The 21,509-nt window shown below is 35.4% G+C and overlaps 1 protein-coding gene across 1 annotated transcript in view; it reads left to right on the top strand.

The window, feature by feature from the left end:
- Positions 1-7,945: 7,945 nt before the first annotated feature.
- Positions 7,946-21,509, top strand: part of CPLANE1 (ciliogenesis and planar polarity effector complex subunit 1) — a 61,373-nt gene continuing 47,809 nt past the window's right edge. Inside the window, exons 1-14 of the mRNA XM_070938899.1 lie at positions 7,946-8,026; positions 8,906-9,041; positions 9,356-9,475; positions 9,903-10,129; positions 11,451-11,557; positions 12,155-12,311; positions 13,338-13,441; positions 13,546-13,728; positions 14,213-14,450; positions 15,247-15,402; positions 15,971-16,713; positions 17,470-17,681; positions 19,091-19,171; positions 20,892-21,056. Of these exons, the coding sequence (XP_070795000.1) occupies positions 7,946-8,026; positions 8,906-9,041; positions 9,356-9,475; positions 9,903-10,129; positions 11,451-11,557; positions 12,155-12,311; positions 13,338-13,441; positions 13,546-13,728; positions 14,213-14,450; positions 15,247-15,402; positions 15,971-16,713; positions 17,470-17,681; positions 19,091-19,171; positions 20,892-21,056 (2,710 nt within the window). The remainder of the gene's footprint in view (positions 8,027-8,905; positions 9,042-9,355; positions 9,476-9,902; positions 10,130-11,450; positions 11,558-12,154; positions 12,312-13,337; positions 13,442-13,545; positions 13,729-14,212; positions 14,451-15,246; positions 15,403-15,970; positions 16,714-17,469; positions 17,682-19,090; positions 19,172-20,891; positions 21,057-21,509) is intronic.

Here is a 21,509-nt window from a genome sequence, read left to right on the forward strand (position 1 = left end):
TTTTTGTTTTTGTTTTTTTGTAAATCTGTACAATGTGCTTGACCATAAGCCTTCATTATTCCATAGAGTCCCAGCTGGTAGTTTAGGTAATGGAACTGATTGACTGTCCTTCATTTTAAAATTCACCATGCCCCAGACAGCTATTCTATTTCTACAGTGTGTACTACCTCTCTTACTTTTAAAAGGAATTACTACTTTCCTGTACTATAAGAAATTTTGACAGTGGTCATGTCAGCAGGAATTAATACTGAGGAACAAACAAGCCATTCATAATTTTTATTCAAGCAACATTCTTTACCACTATACTTCATTGTTTATATGCCACCCATCTCACTGTTCAAAGTGTTTCTGGGCAGCTTACAATACAGTAAAATCAAACATAAAGACATTAAAATTAACAAGAATCAATTAAAAAACTGCAAACCTAAGACCATAATGGTATGGAGGTGAAATCTTCCCTATTACTCCCCCAGCCACCTCCACTATGGAGCACCCTCATTGGGGCCAGTGGTGGGTTACTCCCGGTTCAGACCGGTTCTATAGAACTGGTAGTAAAACCAGTGGGAGGCTCCGCCCACCCACGTTATGGGTGATCTGCGCATGCGCATTCCCTTTGCAAACCGGTAGTAAAGGTAAGTAGAACCCACCCCTGATCAGGGCCCCAAGCCAACCAGCAGAGCTAGGTTTAAGACCCTTCTGTAAGGCCAGGCAGGTGGGTCAGATCTCACCTCCAGCAGCAAGGTGTCCAGAGGTTACAGCAGAAAACATTCAAACAATAGAACTGGAAGGGACCTTGGTGGTCTTCTAGTCAACCCCCTAATCAAGCAGGAGACCCATTTCAAACAGGTAGTACTCCAGTCTTTTCTTTAAAAAAACCTGTGATGAAGTACCCACAATGTCTGAAGGCAAGCTGTTCCATTGGTTAATTGGACTTCCCTAGACCCCTCCAGCCAAAATTCCTTTTACAAAGGGGTCCACAGTATACCTTTTCTGCCAAAATGAGTGGGATAGAACAATCCCACTGGAGCAAAATAGTTCCTCAGATAGCCTGGTCCAATGTCAAAAAAGGCTTTAAAGAGGATAACCAATATCTTGAATTGGACCCAGAAACAAACTAGCAATATTCTGACATTCGAAAAGCAGGATTTTTTTTAGAAGCAGCACAGAACTTTTTAGAAAGGATATTGTGCAATGGGTAATATGTAAGATCACTACTTAATTTTTCAAAGAGGTTTTTATTTTCCTCAACATCAAGTTTACCATCAAAATAATGTTTGTATTTCACTAAGATCTTAGTGTAGGCACTTTCAATGTTGATCATCCAGGGGGTTGAAGTACAATTCCTATGCTGGCCGGTAAGTTATTAGTGAAGGCTGTCTTAATGCAATTATAAAAACTGGTTCCTAAATCTGCATTCCTATATTGGTTCTTAAAAATGCAAGTTCCTGTCCTGTTCGTGTTGGAGGTACCATTTAAGGTGCTTCCAGGTTGATTATGATTAACTGGTGACATCACCATTGCTCAGGAGATGCCAAAAAGGCAAGTTAAATCCATGAGTTAGCCACCAGTACTATGGTAATTCTGCTGTGCCTTCAGTTCAATGGCTGTTAGCCAACTTGAGCCAACTCAAAAAGCTAAGATGGGTTACGCTTGTTAGTATTCAGTAGGAAACACTGAATACTAAAATATCCTAGAAAAACTGCAATAGCAAACTATTTCCATACTGTGTTATTCAGAAAAACAATATAGTCCATCTTGATATAAGGTGCCTTTAATTTTCTAAGTAAAATAATGAGGGCTCACTGGGGCTTAGAATTCTATCATGTGTTCATAACCAGTCTTCTATATATATGTAATAGTTATGTGACAATGAGATGCTGCCTAGGAAATGATCAGAAGAGAGGATGGAGCCCCGGTGATTTCATGGTCAGAGGAAGAAAGTTAGGAAGGACCCACCCTAATTGAACAGATGGCTAAAAGTGGCTAAAAGATTTAGCAAGATTTAGATCTTTTGCAAGATTGTCAACGCAGCCTCACAATACAATAAAATTAGGTCATCTAATAATAATAATAATAATAATAATAATAATAATAATAATAATTATTATTATTATTATTATTATTATTATTATTATTATTATTATTTTAATCTAGTCGTGTTTCCTATCTCATTTACCAGGGAGTGCTGAGTGTTATGTGCAGCAGGAAGGAGAGACCATTTCACTTATTAACCCAAAGTAAAATGGCATTCCTCAAAAAATATTTATACTGCTGCAACAGGGACTTTAAGCAGATGGATATTCTCTCCAGTCTACCTGTTTACTAAACCACTTCTCACCTTTCTTTTCACCTGATGAGATCATCACCCACAAAGCTTGTGCTCTTTCCCCCCAGTTTAAATGCCTTCCAGAGGGGTTGCCTAGAGATGCTGGGGCTGATGGCAACAATCACTCTAGGAGCACCAGGCTAGTTTCTGCTCTTAAATCTACTTCATGCCTTCTTCCTTACCTGTGGGACTGTAATCAAAGCCCATGTGCCGGTTGAAGGATTCTAATGTAGCACAAGATGTCCATCACAGTAAAGAAATCAGCCAGCAAATCAAATCTTTTTAGTTGTGCTCAGCTAACCAATACATTCACGTGCACATCTCTACAACTTTTCTTTCTCTTTCTTTCTTTCTTTCTCTTTCTTTCTTTCTCTTTCTTTCTTTCTTTCTTTCTTTCTTTCTTTCTTTCTTTCTTTCTTTCTTTCTTTCTTTCTTTCTTTCCTACCTTCCTACCTACCTACCTACCTACCTACCTACCTACAATAATATTGAGGGAACTTGCCATCTCCTTCCAGGATTTTTTATTTTATTTTATTTTTCCGGTGTAGCCTATACCGCTAGCTAGGCTTTCCTGGTGGCCTCCCATCCAAGCACTAACCACATCCTAATCAGCCAGTACTCTCTACTGCAGAGGTCCCCAAACTTAGCAGCTTTAAGACTTGTAGATATGCTGGCTGGAGAATTCTGGGAGTTGAAGTCCACAAGTCTTAAAGCTGCCAAGTTTGGGGACCCCTGCTCTACTGTGACTGCTGGCAGTGATGAACTGCTTTAAGATTAAGACTCCCCCGAGTCAAGTGATGGCTTTGAAGGAACCAATTCGTTCGTTCTCTTGGCAGTCAAATGGTAGCAGTTCACCTTTCCCTGGGACTTTTTCCCCTCCCAACTTCTCCGTCTAATCTTAAATCTTCCTCTTGGTCTCCTGTTTAAGCTTCTTGAGCTCAACCAACGGCTGCGGGGCACTAGGCTGGATTAAGTCGTTAAAAAAAGCCCGAAATTCTGAATCCGAATATACTCTGAATCCATCGCACGCCTCGCTCCGTCAACAAAACCCCTCAGCCGCCAAGACTAGACCAGACTGAGCGAGAGGCGCGTCCCCCGCGTTGGAGGGGCGGAGCTTCGCTGTTTACCGTTGGAACGGGCGGCGTGGGGCGCATGCGTGCAGCTCGCGCTCCTCCACCCACCTCGGTTGGCAACCTGGGAGCCTCCGGAGTCCTGGAAGGAAAACCGTTGGGCTGAGGCGGTGAGTAACGGGGCGTCCGTCTCTCTCTTTTCCCTTCTCTCTTAGGCGGGATCTCGCGGTCGTGAGCGATCGCAGAGCCAAAGAAAAGCTGCACGGCAGCCAAGCTGTTCCTGCACGAAGTGTTGAGGGACGCCCCCCCCCCGTTGCAAAGCAGCCCTTGGTCGGCAGTTAGGCATAAAAAAGGAGAAGGCGAGGAGGGGGGGGGGAGGATCTTGCGGAGGATCTTGCGGTTCCCGCAGGATCCATCCATCCTGGAGCCCTCCAGATCTACTGCACCGCAGTTTTTCCAATTGGCTTTGCCAGCCTGGGGATCTCCGTGCGAGTCATTCCCCGGGAGGGGGAAAGGTAGCCATTAAATGGATTTATATTTTTCACTGGTCTGGAAGTCAGATGGTTTTTGCACGCAAGGAAACGGGAGAGAAAGGTGGGCAGGATTGTGCTTGGAAGCCTCATTAAGATTGGACAAGGGCTGAATTGTTCCAGGGCAATTCCTTGTGATGCCATGGTAATGTGGCTTCTTTAAAAAAAAAAAAAAAGCAGAATTACAGGTAATCTCGACTTACAACAGTTCATTTAGTGACCGTTCCAAGTTACAATGGCATTGAATGGGCTTATGACCATTTTTCACATGATCTTTGTAGCAGGGACGAAATCCAGCAGGCTCTGACAGGTTCTGGAGAACCGGTAGCGGAAATTTTGAGTAGTTTGAAGAATGGCAAATACCACCTCTGGCTGGCCCCAGAGTAGGGTGGGAATGGAGATTTTGCAGGATCTTTCCCCTGCCACGCCCACAAAGCCATGCTTTTTGTAGTAAAAAAATTTGGATTTCACCACTGCTTTGTAGCATCCCTATGATCACATGATCAAAATTTGGGTGCTTGGCAAATGATATTTAAGATTGTTGCTGCGCCTCAAGGTCATGTGACCACCGGTTGCAACCTTCTGACAAGCAAAGTCAACGGAGAAGCCAGATTCACTTAACAACCGGATTACTAATTTATCAACTGCAGTGATTCACTTAACAATTGTGGCAAGGGAGGACATACAATGGGGCAAAACTCGCTTAACAAATGTCTCACTTAACAACATAACTTTTGGGCTCAATTGTGGTCTTAAGTCGAGGGCTACTTGTATAGTAGTAGCGTGTCATTACCTCCTGGGATACTTTATTGCCCAGTTTAGTCTGTTGCCCTGGATTTCCTGATGATCTCCCATCCAATCAACCAGGGATTAATATTGTATGGCTTTTTAAGATCATCCACAGTCAACTAGATGGCACCACTCAAGTGTAAATGTCTATGGAGATTCTCAGTCATCCAAGTCATGGTTGTCCCAAAGGTGCTTTTTTCAAGAGGCAACTGGACTTTTTTGTTTTTCTTTGAAGATGTTTCATTTCTCATCCAAGAAGCTTCTTCAGCTCTGACTGGATGGTGGGAATGGAAGGATTTATATTCCTTGCAGACAGCTGGTCATTTGCATTTCCCACCATCCAGACAGATCTGAAGAATCTTCTTCGATGAGAAGCGAAACAGCTTCAAAGAAAAAAAAGAAAATCCAGTTGCCTCTTGAAAAAAGCACCTTTGGGATACTCAGGTATAAATTCAGTTTCCTGGTGGAAATTGTCATTCTGTGCAGGGGAGAGAGAACATTCATAATGTCACCCTGAGCTACATTTCTGAGTTAACTTCATTAAGTTTCTTAGTCATTTACATCAGTGCCTTTTCCTTGAGAACACAAGGTTTAGGACAAGTTAGCTTAAACAGTTGGGCTGATGTTAGTGTTTGGTTTTAATTTGCTTAGTGATGGTATTTTTGATGTTATACTGTGATTTGATGATGTGGGTTTTTTTTTTCTAACTGTTAAATTTATTAGTGTGTTTGATGACGTGATATACAAATATCAAATAAATCAAAATAAATAATAACAAAAAGGCCCGTAAAACATGGCTTTTGTTAACTAGCTTGGGGATCCTGTGGGTAGAGTGGAACCTGTTAGATGGTTGTATGACAGAATGCCCTTTCTGTATGTTTTCCTTCTGTTTTGTTTTTAATCTTGTTTTTAATCTTAATTTAAATTGTTTGTTTTAATGGTTTTTATATATTGTTGACTATTGCCATGTACATCTCCCAGTGTCACTTAATGTAAGATGGGAGACTCTACAAATGAGAGTAAATAAATAAGTTATTTTTGTATATGCAACAGGTTAACGATGGTTCTGGAAATCAAGAAGAATCCAGTCTGATCAGAATGATAACTTCATCTTGCAAAGCATCCTGATTCTTACCAGCCAAAATGTTTTATGGAACCTTATGGGCAAGAAACGAAGGCAGGATTGCTTCATACAGGAGGTACAGTTTAACCAATATACTTATGGATCTAGACTTTAAAATTATGTGAAATTTCTAGGCACACGTTAGCTCAAATGAAGTACTTCTCAATTGCTTCAGAAACTATACAAATTGTTTCCATAGGATCACAAGCAAAATGGGTCTGCATGTACATGCCTGCAAAGCCAGCTGAGAAGAGCTATTAAGGGAGATACATACAGAGATGCTGTTGTTTGAACAATCTAAAAAATGGATCTGTATCAGTGGTGGGTTGCTCTCTGTTCGTAAAAATCTGTAATAGTTCCGAGAACTGGTAATAACATTGGCTGGCCACACCCCCGAACCTGTCCCCGGCCCAGTCACTGCTCACTTACCCCACCCACCTCATCAGAGGCTTTTTTTTTTTTTTTACTTTTAAAAGCATTTTTTCTACAACCTCTTCGGCCGAAAAAATGCTTTTAAAAATAATAAAAAAAAGCCTCTGATGATCCCGCGGCTCAGCTGGGATTGTCAGAGGCTTTTCAAAGCATTTTTTCTACAACCACTTCAGCCGAAGAGGTGATAAAAAAAATGCTTTGAAAAGCCTCTGACGATCCCAGCTGAGTTGCCTGATCAGCAGAGACTTTTCAAAGCATTGTTTTCTGCAACCTCTTAAGATTGTAGAAAAAATTCTTTAAAAAAAAAAAAAAAAGTTGGCCATCCCCACCCAGTCACATTACCCTCCACCAAGCCATGCCCGCAAAATAAGCCACACCCACAGAACCGGTAGTAAAAAAATTTAGAACCCACCCCTGATCTGTATTAATATATATTGTGAAATAACTCAGGTGTCACACTGCTCTAAAAACCTCCATGAACATTTCCCTTTAAAACTTTCTAAGTCCATGAGCATCTTTTGGCACTGAATTTTGTTTGTGTTCACATGTATACTGATAAATATAGATATCTGAATAGATACCAAGTAATGAGAAAGATCTTAGGATTGCAATGGGCAATTTGATGACAGGGTACAGCTCTTAAAAATATAAATTTTATGTTGGAGGCAATTGAAGAAGAATCCAAAGAGATGCTACCAATATCATATCTATGTATAAGCCTTCAGTGTGATCATACTTGGATTATTTTATGTCAGAAAAATTGAACAAAATGCAAAGTTTGGCAACAATGACTGAGGGATGATTATGAAGTTTAAGGCTTTTAACTTGGAAAAATGGAAAGTAAGGCAAACGGAGTACAGGTTTATAGATATACTGTATGCTTGATGTAGATAGTGTTTTTTCTTTTCTTATCACTAACACTAGAATTTGGGATCATCAGAGTGAAGTTGAATGAAGGGAGACTTGTATATGTTTATCTTGTGCAGTTTCATTGATATAATATATGATCTGGGACATGCCAAATTTTTGCACAATAAGGCTACCATTAATTCATCCTATCATCCTCATGAATAATTGATCCCTAGGCCTATGCAGTTATTCAAAAGACTACTTGGCTTTGAGAAATCTTTGAGCAAGAACCCTTTAAAGCAGCAGGTCTGAACAGCCGCTCTGCTTTGATCCAGATGGCAAAACTCTTCTGTGCATGCTCAGTGCCCATCACTTTCTAGTGAAGCAAAAGGTATAGTTCACACTGTCAAACTGCCGTCACGTGACATTTTGTGACGTTTCCCCCATTTGCGGAGCTGGGGTGGGTGTGGCCTGCATGGGACGCATCCCGCCCACAGGCACCCCTGGTCTAGTTGGATGACTCACAATAGAGATATTCAATTATACAAATTGAGACAGCGCATTGAACCTGATTGCTGGTGTTTTGAATTGAGATGCTATCGTAAAGCCTATTTGACATGCCCTCTGGTATCTGGTATAGAATGTTATTTTGAAATAATTATAATATATGAACACACATAAATTATATCTCTGGTTTAATTATTTCAGTAGTTACGGACTTTAAATTGTTTTGCAGATATGCTGTTGAATTTTCATTAAGGAACCATTTAAAAGTAATGTAAACTTTGATGATAAATTTTATGGATTCTCATATGTTTTAATAATCATGAAAATCAAATTAGAGGTACTAGCCTCTACATGTATCAAACAGAAGAAGCCATGGCCTCGAATCACCTGGCTGGGAGAGGTAATTATATTTTTTTATATATTGTACATTAAAGGTACATTCCTCCAAAATTTAAATCTTACTGGCATAACTTCAAGTCATTGTGAAAATCTAAGTAATATCAACAGCAATAATCAATCTATAATTCATTCGGAATTACAATAAAAACTGAGCAGTTGAAAAATGCATAATTGAAGTTTAAAATATCTACTTTGCTTTAGAAAAGAGCTGAAAAGCCAAAAGTTTGGATTTTTCTTAACACAAAGTATTCTTATCTAAACTTTTGTTTTATTAACTAAAGATAAAGTTCTTGCATTTTTCATTTTAATTTCAGATTTGTATTACACTGACTACTGTTATTGCAATTTATTTGATTTTTTAAAAGTTATTTTGTATTCTATATATTTTAATATGCAATACTAATCACATACTTCTTTTACATTTTATTCATACTCATGATGCTTGTAAAAAAAAATTTTTAGTATCTGCTATTTTAAAATAAAAAATATATGTTCAAACCTGGCTTTGTACTATGGTGTCTTATAACTGAATCAATGATAATATGGGATGGTTAAAATAGCTTTTTATATATTCCCCAATTTGTTTTTGGTTTTTTTGAGTTTTTAATTTTAAACTTATTGAATCTCTGATTTGGATAACTTATAAATCTAAATTATTACTATTATTGTTGTTATTAAAATTCCATATCAGATCTTTTTACTCAGAAAAAAATTGTCTACTTGAACTGCAGAAGTTTTCAAGGAACATTTATCTTTGTGTAATCAAGTATTATGTCATTTAATGTTTTGCTTTTATTTCTTATAATGCTAGCAGAATTCTTGAATTAATCCAGGCATTTATTAGCAATATGTAAATAAAAGACTGACATTCTTTTAAAAGGAAAAAGAGGCCGTTTTTCTATTGGATGACAAAAACATACAGGAAATTAACCTACTTTCTGGAAAAACAAAAAAGAAGATTCCCCAATTACAGACTTTTCTGAAGAATGTTATCATATTATCAACCTCAAGAAATGGTAAAGTATTATACTATCAATTCTTTCTACCTAAGTGTATGAATGTCTGTTTTTATATAATACAAAGAAGTTTCTAATAGCGAAAACTAGCACTTCTTCAGTTGTTTCTGAGGTAAATTGGTTAACCCTTTTTCTGGTCATAAATACACTCATGATGAAAAATTATTTATATATTTGGAATATTAGATCCTAATTGAATATACATTTAACTGGGAAGGAAAAAGTGAACTCATTGAAAACAGTGAAACTTATACTGTATATAAGTATATGTGCATCACACTCTAAAAGGATGCACTTTAATATTTTTCACGTAGGAGCTTGGTTGGGAGGAATGCTTAAAACAGGAGAGATCTTTCTTTGGAACAAGGACCAAGATATTATAAAAACTGTTCCAGCCATAGAGGAATCTAAAAAAGTGGCTATGGCAGTGCAAGGTATGATTGTTCAATTAATATAATTGTCAAAAAATATTTCTTTTTTTCATTTTCATCTTTTTTTAAAAAAAACCTCAGCATGTTTTTTTAAAAAATATTAAGAACTGCAATTTAAAATTGTCATTTTTCTTATAGTATTTTTCATAAATATCAAGATTACTACCTAATTGTTTGTTATATGCCAATGACACATTAATATGTAATGTATACTTATTGATGCTATTACCACAAAGCGTGTTGCTTATTAATGCAGCAAAAGCATCCATGATAAAACATATATACTAGTTTTAATTCTTTATTCTACTACCTGATTTTATAAGAAACTATATTTGTTTGTGATAGCATATGTTTTGTTGTCATAAATTAACTACATATTTTGAGTAGATTTAGAAGAACTGAATAATTCTAACACAGCATTATTTTCTAGAACATTCCTTGAGGTTATGCCTGCATATTTCCAGCAAAGGAAATAAAATACTTCTTGCTACTCCAGATGTCTGTGTCTTATTGTGGGAAAGCATAGAATCAAACTCAACACCGTCCCAAATTTCTGCAATGGGGCAATGGTCCCAAATTATTCCTGAAGCTTCAATTGTGTTACCAGCCATCAAAGAGAAGGAAACTGTAGTTAGTGCTGATTTTATTGAAAATGAGGTAAAATATAAATACAACTCATCTTATTCATTGACAGTCAAGTATTTTTAAAATACATAGTGACTTTTCTTATAACAGCCATGTAATTTTGGTTATTGTTGAAGACTATCAATATGTTTATCTTACATAAATATTTGTTTTAATATTGAATCTGTGGCTGTTGCCTGTATTTCTCATAATCAGACTGTGAATTATGATGCTTATGCAGCCAAACATGCCACCCTCAAATACAGACTTCTGGATAAATAAGAATTTTAGGTGCCAAAATACACCCGCCAAAATCAGGTTTCGCTTATTTCAGGGATGAACTTATCAGCAAATATATACGGTAATACTTGCTAAAAGTATCTGTATTTTCCACATATATTCATATATAAGCCCATCTGCATATAAACTGACCCTTGAACTTTTAACCAAAATATTATAAAAAAGATGGGTTGACTTATCCACGAGTGGCACATTTTCATGGTATGTCAATTAAAACATTTGAGGGTTGGTTTATACATGGATGGGTTTGTACAAAGTACAAATAGTCTTTGGTTAATGACTAGTTTAGCAACTTTTTGAAGTTACAAAAATGCTTACAATCCCCATTGTCACATGATCATATTTTGGGTGCTTAACAAGCAGCTGTTTGCAGCATTCCATGGATTCCATTTTTTTGCCAGAAAACAGCTTTTACTTCCTGTTTTTTAGCAAAAAAAAATCCCATTACAAACAGTAATAACAACCGCTGTGTTCACTTAAAACCTGCCTCACACATACACTTAACAATCACTGCAAAAAATGTTGTAAAATTGGGCTGATAATGTAATGTTCATCTTGGTGCTACTTACAACTATAATTCTAGGCTAAATTACAGTAATAAATTGAAGACTACCTGTATGTAGTCCTGCTGAATTCTGACATTGTTCAGGAAGGGATAAAATTGAATGACTGGGATCATGAATAGGGAGTCTTCCATCTTGACAGCATTTTTTATTGGGGCATATATAATGCCCAACATCGTGGTGTTTCCTGTTTGTACTGGGGTGTTTGCATGCAATGGCAATATATTGCATTTTCTGCTGTGTTTTGTGCATGTCTTTTTCCAGACAATATAGTAGAGCTTAGGATCCTAATCATAATATTGCATGTGCAAGATAGTTCATTGTGACTGCAGTTTAAATTTCTAAGGATTAATAGGGGAATGATTACGTCTTCTATAACATATTAATTGCTGAACACTTGGTAAAATATGAATAATTATCATATATAAATTTAAATAATTGATATGTAGATACTTCAAGTGAGTTATTCAAAAATGTTGATTCATTGACAGATATTGGGAGATTGTTGCTTTGGTTCTTTTGCATTTTATTCTGAGGACCAACTGGTGCTGATATTTTTGAAGATCAAATGGCAGGAGAACAGTTTAAACAATGCAAGGTAAAACATAAATATTCTGATTTTTAAATGCAGATGTTTATATCAGATACTTAGTAAAATGCATATCAGTTTATGAATGAAAATATTGCTGTTTATATGCATGCATGTATAGCAGGGACTGAGTGATAAGTGTATCATTTTGAATGAAAAATACATTAGATAAATAAATAGATAGACAGACAGACAGACACATGCACAAAATTATATTTTTCCTCTTGACATCTGAATGTATATTTTAGGAATATATACAGCCTGTTTTTCCTTCCTAAAAAGTTGGTAACAACTGACACAAAACTAGGATGGGTATTACGCTAAACCATAATATTTAGTAGATGAGTAGATGGCATCTCTTTCACTATTTTTCAATTGCACAGTTCACTAACGTAACTTTTAATTTCAAAGAATCTAGGTTTAACTTTCTAGACACTGTAGCTAATAAAAATGGGAGGTGAAGTAGGCTGGTTTAATTATTTGAAGTCCATGTCAAATAACAACATCCTCTGAATGCTTAGCAAGAAGGAAAACTTGACTGTATACATTAGTAAAATTATTTTCCATTTTTCCTGTAATATGCACTTTTTTCTTCATCCGACGTAGCTCTGTTCCATATCAAATCCATTGGGCACAACAAACATGCTCTCTGCTTAATTTGGCTCCCTCTTGTGAATCAGTGAAGTCGAGAGGTGCTTTGCTTACTGCATACTCACATGATGGACTTGTGCTAGCAGTTGCTCTCAATCAAAAGGATCTACAGGTACCAATGTTAAAAGCATACTAAGAAAGTGACTTTATTAATATTGTGCCCTTTATTAAATTTGGCATGCAAGGCTATAGAATAAAAAGGGAAATCCCTGTGAACTGGTAAGTCATCCCTACCTCTGCCCATTTTTAAGGAAACCCTCCAGCTACACTTTATCCTCTTAAAAGAATCTGCTGCTGCTTTCCAGGAAGGGGATGGGGGAACACTTCTTCTAGCAGTGCAGTCTTTAATTTATTTAATTTATTTTAATTAAATATAGAATAGAATTAGAATTAGAATTAGAATTAGAATTAGGAATAGAATAGAATAGAATAGAATAGAATAGAATAGAATAGAATAGAATAGAATAGAATAGAATAGAATAGCAGACTTGGAAGGGACCTTGGAAGTCTTCTAGCCCAACCCCTGCCTAGGCAGGAAACCCTACACCACTTCAGACAAATGGTTATCCAAAATCTTCTTAAAAACTTTCAGTGTTGGAGCATTCACAACTTCTGGAGGCAAGTTGTTCTACTGATTAATTGTTCTAACTGTCAGGAAATTTCTCCTTAGTTCTAAATTGCTTCTCTCCTTGATTAGTTTCCACCCATTGCTTCTTGTCCTACTCTCAGGTGCTTTGGAGAATAGCTTGACTCCCTCTTCTTTGTAGCAGCCCCTGAGATATCGGAACACTGCTATTATGTCTCATCTAGTCCTACTTTTCATTAAATTAGACATACCTAGTTCCTGCAACCGTTCATTGTATGTTTTAGAATCCAGTCCCCTAATCCTCTTTAAGTCTTAAAGTTTAAAATTATATTCAGCAAAGAGACTTGCAATGTAATCAAGGAACAGAGTAATTTTGTATCCTGTCCAGAATCAGCATTTATGTTCAATGAATAATTTATAAAAGGAAAAATCAATTAAAAATGATAAAGACTCATGAGGAGACATTAATAAATTGTTAAATTTTATCCTGGTATTTGTCCATATTAAACATATTCCTTTTTTTCCTTTTTCTTTCTTTTTTATAATTCTCAGGCAACTCAAATTCTGTTTATGAGCACTAAGAATTTTATTACTACTTCAGGCAGTCTTAAAGGTTGTGGTAGCAAGAATCCCAAAATTCCATCCAAATTAATACGGTCAGTGTGAAATCAGCTTTTTTTCCCCCAGGAGATATTTTAAAATCCAGTGTGGATATGTTAGTTGCATGTTCCTGAAGGTATTATTTATTGTATTGTTGAAGGTCTTACTGGATTTCTGACATGAGCTGGACTCCTGATAGTCTGTTTTTGGTTTGCATGTTAAAACGTGGATCACTGATCATAATGACATGCTTGGGTGAATTGATGACTTTAATTACTTATGGCTGCTCTGTAGAATTTGGACCAGCAGAATTTATTCCTCTGCATCCATTAATAACACACAGGTGAGATAATACAACAGTTTTAAAACTGTCTAAACTTTATGTTTTTCTTCCATATATTTTCTAATAATAATAATTTGTTAAATTTATACGCTACTCAACTCTCAATGACTGGCTGGCTCACAACAATAAAAGAAATTACAATAAAACTCAATAAAAAAAAAGATAAAGTTAAAAGTTGGTATGCATGATAGTCCAGAGGGAATATGCAAGGGGTCTTGCTCTTCTTTGCCAATGGCATATTCATATTTTAAATGTTTCATTTTTTTTCGCTTATTCTTTTATTCTCAGTCAACAAAAATGGCACTGGCAAAAAAGATTAGCTCTATCTTAAAAGACCTCTTCTCATTTCCTATGAGTGTAGCTTAACATACGGTATTCAGGATGGGGATTTAGCCTAATATACTTTTAAGTGAGATAAACATTTTTGCATTATTATATTATACGTTAATCTTTTATTTTGTTGGTTTATTCTTCTGTCTGCTAGATCACAGAATGCTTTCTTGAATTCTCATGATTCATCAGTTTCTGAAGGAGACTTCATGAGGCAGAGATTTTCTGTCACATGTCACTCGAGTTTGCCTTATCTCATTGCCTCTGATGGATACATGGTTACCGTTCTTAAATTTTCCAGTGAGTTTTCACCTTCTACATATACAAAGTCGTTGCTGCTTGATTCAGCCCAACGACTAGAAAAGTTGCATCACAATTTGATTACATTCAAGGTATGACTGCTTTCTTAATTTTTTGTTACCATATAATATTGGTTTGCAATTAAGGTCCATAGAGTCCTTTCTGAAAATGACCACAAAACTGTTGCTACTAAAAATAATTGTTTTGTTTCTTTAAGGAGGCATCCAATTATGAGTTAACTCTTTTCCCAAGAATTGGAATTGTTTAATATTTGCCTTCAGGTTATTCTCAGTGTCCATCTGTATTTTACTTAGAATCAACTTTTTATTTCATAAGAATTTCTTAAAAGTGCAGCGTCTCTGTCAAGTGAAGGGTTAACTGATTTCTTTGATTTTTTAAAAATAAATATCACGAGAGTACAGAATCTATTTTTATTCTGCAGGAGTTATTACCACCTATTCCATTTTTCTTGCACCTGTGAATGGATAATTTGTCAGCTAAACCAGAATTAATATTTTCATGGTAAATATTCAGTGTGCCATTTTGGTAGCAGCACAGCAGTTACAAAATATGCTCCTGGAGGGATATATTTGGTCTTTAATAGCAATAGGAAAATTGTTTTATTTAGCCAGATATTTGAAAATAATATTTTAAAATACTTTTCAATTTCATTCACAATGCTGTGATTATTCACTCTTCTGACATTTCTGCAAGGGTATGTGTTTTATGTTGCTGATATCCAGAAAGATCAAACCATATAAATAATATATTTTGTGATCTACTATGCCACCAATTTCAGGATCTGTTTCAACTGTTGCATTCAGAAATTGAGGATAAAAAAAATAGATGATGCTAACAGTAAAAGAGCTTTATTGTTCTCTTCCACAGTCTGAGGGGAAAAAGCAGCCACTGCAGTCATTGTCTTCTTTAAGAGCTAACCTCTTACAATATGAAAATCAGCTTTCTACTTTCTCTGGCACTCCAAAGTTTTTACAAGAAGAAGAGGGAGCCACGGAACTAATTGAAGAAGTGTCACTATTCCAGGTATTATGATAGCTTTACAATATTGAATGATTAATGTTAATAATTTTAAATCATGATGTATACATAGTAAAATATTCAATAATGTAATGTGAATTAGAATAATTGTCATATAGAAAGGCCATTTTGTTTGTTCGGGGGATAGTAATGTAGAATTTTATGTTTGAAATTTTCTGTTATTAAGGATAAATCTTCTTTTTAAAAAACTCTTCATTATCTCCTGGTGCTCAGAAGGCTATTTATGTGACACAGGATCCCTAATCTTAATTTAGAGAGAACCTGTACAAAAATATCAAACATTTTACCATGGTTAAGTATTTGTTTACGTTTTGCTGAATAGATATTGAACCATTCATACACCAAACTAGCTATAAAGCCATAAAGGATTTAGATATCTCACTTGCAACAGTTTCTAGACCAGCACTTAAAGAAATATGGTGTTTCTCATTTTTTCATATGTGTGTGTATCTGTATGTATACATATGTTAAAAAATTGTATAAGTGGATCTATAATTATAACTGATACATGTATCACAAAATAAGCATATTTCAGATGCATTTTTTAATATAGGAATGCAATGAAGAATCCAGTGATGACAATTTTTTTCAAAGTAATTCGTACATTTTGGGAAGCCAAAAAGCAGATTTCACTTTAGGTGATGAAGGCCAGCTGGAATTCGCATCAATGTTTGACACAATTCATGCAATAGATGGAACAGACAGGAAAAAAGAAGGCCTATTGTTCGAACTGAACCATATTCAAAAGAATCTCATCGCTGCTTGGAGAGTGGGGACTTCAAGAAGTATAAAAGAAAAAGACATATTATTAAATTTTAACATTCGTTGCATTGTACACTTTTTTAACATTCTCCAGCATGTGAAACTGAAAGAATTAGATCATCCTGTCAAGAATCAGTCATGGATACAATGTGTCTTAAACTGTTTCCACCAATTTTTGACTGTCCTCAGTTGGGAAAATCAACACAGACAAACATTGGGGCATTTAATGAAATTCACAATGCAGACCTTAAAACTGATACTTGCAGAACAACAAGATCACCTTTTCTCCACTAATCTTTTGGGAGGTTTCTCATTGCTGAAAATGGTTATTCATTATTTAAATGCCAAAAAAATACCACAGTATGAAGTTCTTCTAGCAGATCTGAATGGTAATAATAAAGTGGAACTAGATTCTATTGATCTGCCTCTGTTTCAAAGCACGGATTGGAATAGTCACCAGAAGCACTGTGCATTACATTCTATGCTAATGTGTTCTCTTCCAATGGCAAACCGAACTGAGAATCAAGAAAAAAGGTATTTCTAGTATAAAAATTATCACTTTAAATATTTTACTATTTGGATGCATAGTCTAACTTGAATCATGAATAAAATATCATAAATAAGAATTCTGGGACAAGTAAAATGCAGCATTTGAGTTTGTGAACCCCTTCTGATCTCTAAACACTTATAATAGATTTTAGTGTGAGACCCAGTATGCCAATAACCACTGGGACCACCATAGCCAATTTATGCCATAATCTTCCAACATCAATTTTCAAATCTTTATGACCTTCTCCAGTTCTTTGTCTTCTACAATATTCCCTGGTGTTGCCCATCAATTAATCACACTTTCTTTTTTTCAACCACACTTAAGCCAAGACATTACCAGATTGTATTTGAAAATCCCACAATATTTAACCTGCTCATTTTCAACTACTTTTTCAACTTTGTGTTCCTACCAATTTTTTGTTAGTGTCACATGATATTTTTTTACAGATGTTCCATTGAATAATTTTGGTGACTATTATGTCATTGTTCACAATCAGTTTGTGTGATCTTGCATGAGCTGAATATCTGATCTACTGTTTCTTCACACAATCCACACTTTGAATCACTTGATAATAATAATTATAATATAATATTATTATTTATGGGCCTGGTTTGCAGCCTTGAATTTCCTGGTGATTTCCCTTTGAAATAATAATGTAAGATTTCTTCTACTGTATAGAATATGTAAGGATTAGTCAATAGCTTGCTTTAATTTGTGACTTTAATTATTTTTAAACTTAGGTTAACTGTAATCTGGCGACACTTGTATAAACATGTGATTTGGTATTGGGCACAACTAAGCAGAAAAGTGAATACCTCAAACAAATCAATGACTGAAATCCAAATTACTCAGGAAATTCCAGTGACCAAAGCACTTGCAAGTCATATACAGGCAATCTTACAGTCTTCAGGAGAAAGCTTGGAACAGCTTCTGAATCTCAAGTCTGTGAATGGTTAGTGTCTTGAAGAAACCACCATCACTTCATATACCTTGCATAAATATATACATGTAAATATGAAATTGATCCCCACCACCACCTGCAATCCCAATAACTGACACAATTTAAGGGGCTGATTTGACCTTAAATTCTACATTCAGTGGGATGAGATATCCAATAAAGGGTTAATGTTCCCATGAACTCTATTTTGAGAAACAAAACATTCCTGACAATATACCCACAATGAACTTATTTATACAGATAATTTGTTTTTTAAGAAGTGTCAATGTCATCTATGTGAGAACAAAATAATTCATGGTTGTTGATCTCAAGCAAACTGGCCTGAAGATTAAGATAAGTTTAAATGCTAGATTGATGGTTTTGAATTATCTACTTTGAAACTTCTTTTTGTGTTGATAAATATATTATAATTATCTTGAATTATAAGGCAAGAGAATCACATTGGGACATGCAGAAGATCGGGTTGTTACCCAATACGATGATGGAAATTAATAATCCTGATGAAACCCACAATTATTATTATATGGAATATAATTATAATGTCACTCGGGTGGTTGTTTTTACTTTTATATATATAAGAAGATGTTTACTACTGATGGGGGCAGATATGATTGGAGACCTTGAATAAACTGTTGCATCAGCAAGCTATGTTACCCTATTATGGATGTTGGTTCTAACAATCCAGTGGAAAGACTTCAAGAAGATATTATATGGACTATAAATTTAAAGTTATTGTCTTTTCTTTTTTTATTTAGATATAATGGAATATATATATATATATATTTTTAAGTAGTGTGGGCAGTGAATTAAAGATATCAAGAATTGTTGTGTATGGTAAATTTGTAAGACAGTGGGTGAATAAGCTAGCTACAGATTGATTAGTTTAAGAAAAGGGATTTTTAAGTGATACATTTAGGGGAGTGGAGGAAATGGATAGAATGGAATAAATGTTAAATTAGATTTTATGGGGAGCCCGCTTTGAAATGTTATTAAAGTAGGACTTATCGCATAGTTTTAAAGTGGAAGGTGGTTTTGAATTGTTGCAATAATGTATAGATATAAAATACTATTATGCTAAATTAGAAGTTATTTTATAATAGTTATAGTATAATGTGTTTGTTTTTTGTTTTGTTTTTTTCTCTTCTTCTTTTCTGAAATGTATGGATAAAGGGGGATTTATAATACTTTTAGTAAGTAAAGGTCAGTATTTTGAGGAGGGAGTAAGTAATCTGTTATGAATTAGGGTTTTTTTTTTTTTTTACGAAGAAGTCACAGGGGGGGAAGGGTGGGGAGGGGGGGTTAGGGAGGGGGGGGGAGGGGGGGGGAAAAAGGGGGAAAAATTTGTATTTGAAAACTTTTTCAATAAAAAAAGTTTAAATGCTAGATTTCAATTTGTTTTTAAGGTGAGGAAGAGTTTCTGATAGGATCGTATAAAAAGTCTGTGGAGGCCTGGGAGAGAGCTTTTCAAGAAACAAAAGCAAAAGGTACGATAGTTGTTCCGTTTTTAAGATTAGTCTTTCCCGCAAAAATTATTTGTTTGAAGAAATATGGGTGGTCTTTTTTTTTTTTCCATTGTCTGTAGTCTCTTTGAAGCGGCATGGTAGATAGAGTTGAAGAAAGCAGTGAATGCGGCGAAAGCCAAAAGTAGGGGACAAGATCTTTCTACCTCTGATACCCTTTCTTGCACTTTATGTTCCCCATTTTCTGTGATGATTATTTCTATCCAAAGCAGCAGTCTGTAAGGAAGGTCGCTTTTAAGACATTCAAAGGGCATTTGACATTGGACAAAAGAGCAGAGACGGTCCATTTCTAATTTAAAGCTTTTATATCTTTCTCTTTACCTTGGAAGTATATATAAGTTCAGTGATGGTAAACCAATGCGGTTCTTTATATTTATAATCTTTCTATTTATAATCTAAAAAGGTGATATTGCACAAAAGGAATAAGGCAACAAGAGTTGCCAATTTCAATTAACATCGTTAAGCAAGGACTACCTGCATCTTAAGGTGTATTGTGTATTGAAGGGTATTCCTTAGCTAATAATTTGGTGTTTCTTTTTATTTCAAGTTTCAATCTGGCCCTTTCATCGTGCTCCTGTTCCACAATAGGTCTGCATCCAGCATAGTGAGGCAAGATAAAAGTATACAAATTGTCAGTATGGCATAGTTGCAGCTAATAATCTTAAAGCATGTAGACCTTAAGTACCTTACGTGTGATGCTTCCTACATTATCACCCCTTAGAATTCCCTTTCACACTCCTATCATCCCTGTAGCAATTGTTTTGTGTCCTCTTCCACAGAATAATTATGTGCTTCTCAACCTACCACACCATTTTCTCTTTACTCTGTCTTTCATACTCTGCCTATATAGCCTCTTAAAGTAGTAATTATGTTATTTGGAGATAAAGTTAGAGTTCCACCACAGCATTTCTATCCTAAATGGGTTTGGGATTACCTGGGGAAACATGGGGAGAGAAAAAGATTGTATGAAATAGAAATAAAGGTAATACATGTACATATATACAAATTTATTTATACAAATAAATCAATAAATATCTGAATGGGAGGTTTCTAAAACTGACTCACACTTTTGTTATTTGGTATATGCAGACACAGAGAATTTAGTAATACAGCATTTGGTGCAGCTAAGAAAAAGCCAGAAGTAAAAATAAGATTATTACAATTATTAAAAGTTAAGCTTAATTGTTATAAACTATCACACAGGGATTCAAAAGAGTTTGTCTATGTTAATTTCTCTTTGCAGTAATGCTGTTAAAAAACTGAAGTTGAAAAATCATTCAGTTAATCTTGTTTAAATCATTGTTTACTCAAATGATTCAAATGAAATGTACTGTATTGCAAATGTATTGCAAAATGTATTTGCATCATGTATTCCTATTTTCACTTATGCATATGGATCCGAGAGCTAGATTTGCACTCGTATATGCATAAGATTCAGGGGTGGGTTCCACTTATCTTTACTACCGGTTTGCAGCGGGAGTGTGCACGTGCGTGCGCTTCTGCGCATGCGCAGATCACCCATGATGATGTTGTGGCAGGTGGGCGGAGCCTCCCGTTGGTTTTACTACCGGTTCTATAGAACCAGACCGAACCGGGAGCAACCCACCACTGATAGGGTTTATTTTTATAGAACTAGGATTTATGTTTTCAGCTTTTGTCCAATTATTTTTCTTTCTAAATATAGGAGGAAAGAGAATACCCTTTCTTCAAACTCGATATTATCTTGCTATTTTATATTGCCATCTGTATCATTATAATATAAGTGAGGCTCAGGGTCTGTGTGATCATCTGGTATATGAACTTCTAAAACGAAACCAAATTTCTGTAAGAAACCGAGATGCTATGACAGGTATGTAAATATAGAATTCTTCTTTCATCACTCAAATTACATATAATAATACAAGTAGTTTTTAGTTGAGGACACAATTTCAACAGTCATAATTACGAGCCAATTGCACCCAAATTGCAATTGTGACTGAGACACTGTGATAGTTGTAACTTCGAGGACCATCCATAAGTCTAGTTCAGCGCTATCTAATTATAAACATTCACTGAATGAGTCATCATTAAATATATTTAACATGATATGTTGCGGATTTGTTATTTTTATTACAGTGTTATAAACTTACGTTTTTCATCATTTCTGTACGGATAATAGAACATTGCTTTGAATTATATTATGCATTTTTATTTTCTTGCTTTTAAACTCTTTTTTCCCCCTCCCAAATCTCCTAAAAATTCCCTTCCAAATCTGGTTTAAGAATACAGGTAGTCCTCAATTTACAGGCACAATGGACCCCAA

This window comes from Pituophis catenifer, unplaced genomic scaffold, assembly GCF_029215685.1.
Source record: "Pituophis catenifer annectens isolate HBS135680 unplaced genomic scaffold, rPitCat1.0.hap2 SCAF_2, whole genome shotgun sequence".
NCBI lineage: Eukaryota > Metazoa > Chordata > Lepidosauria > Squamata > Colubridae > Pituophis > Pituophis catenifer.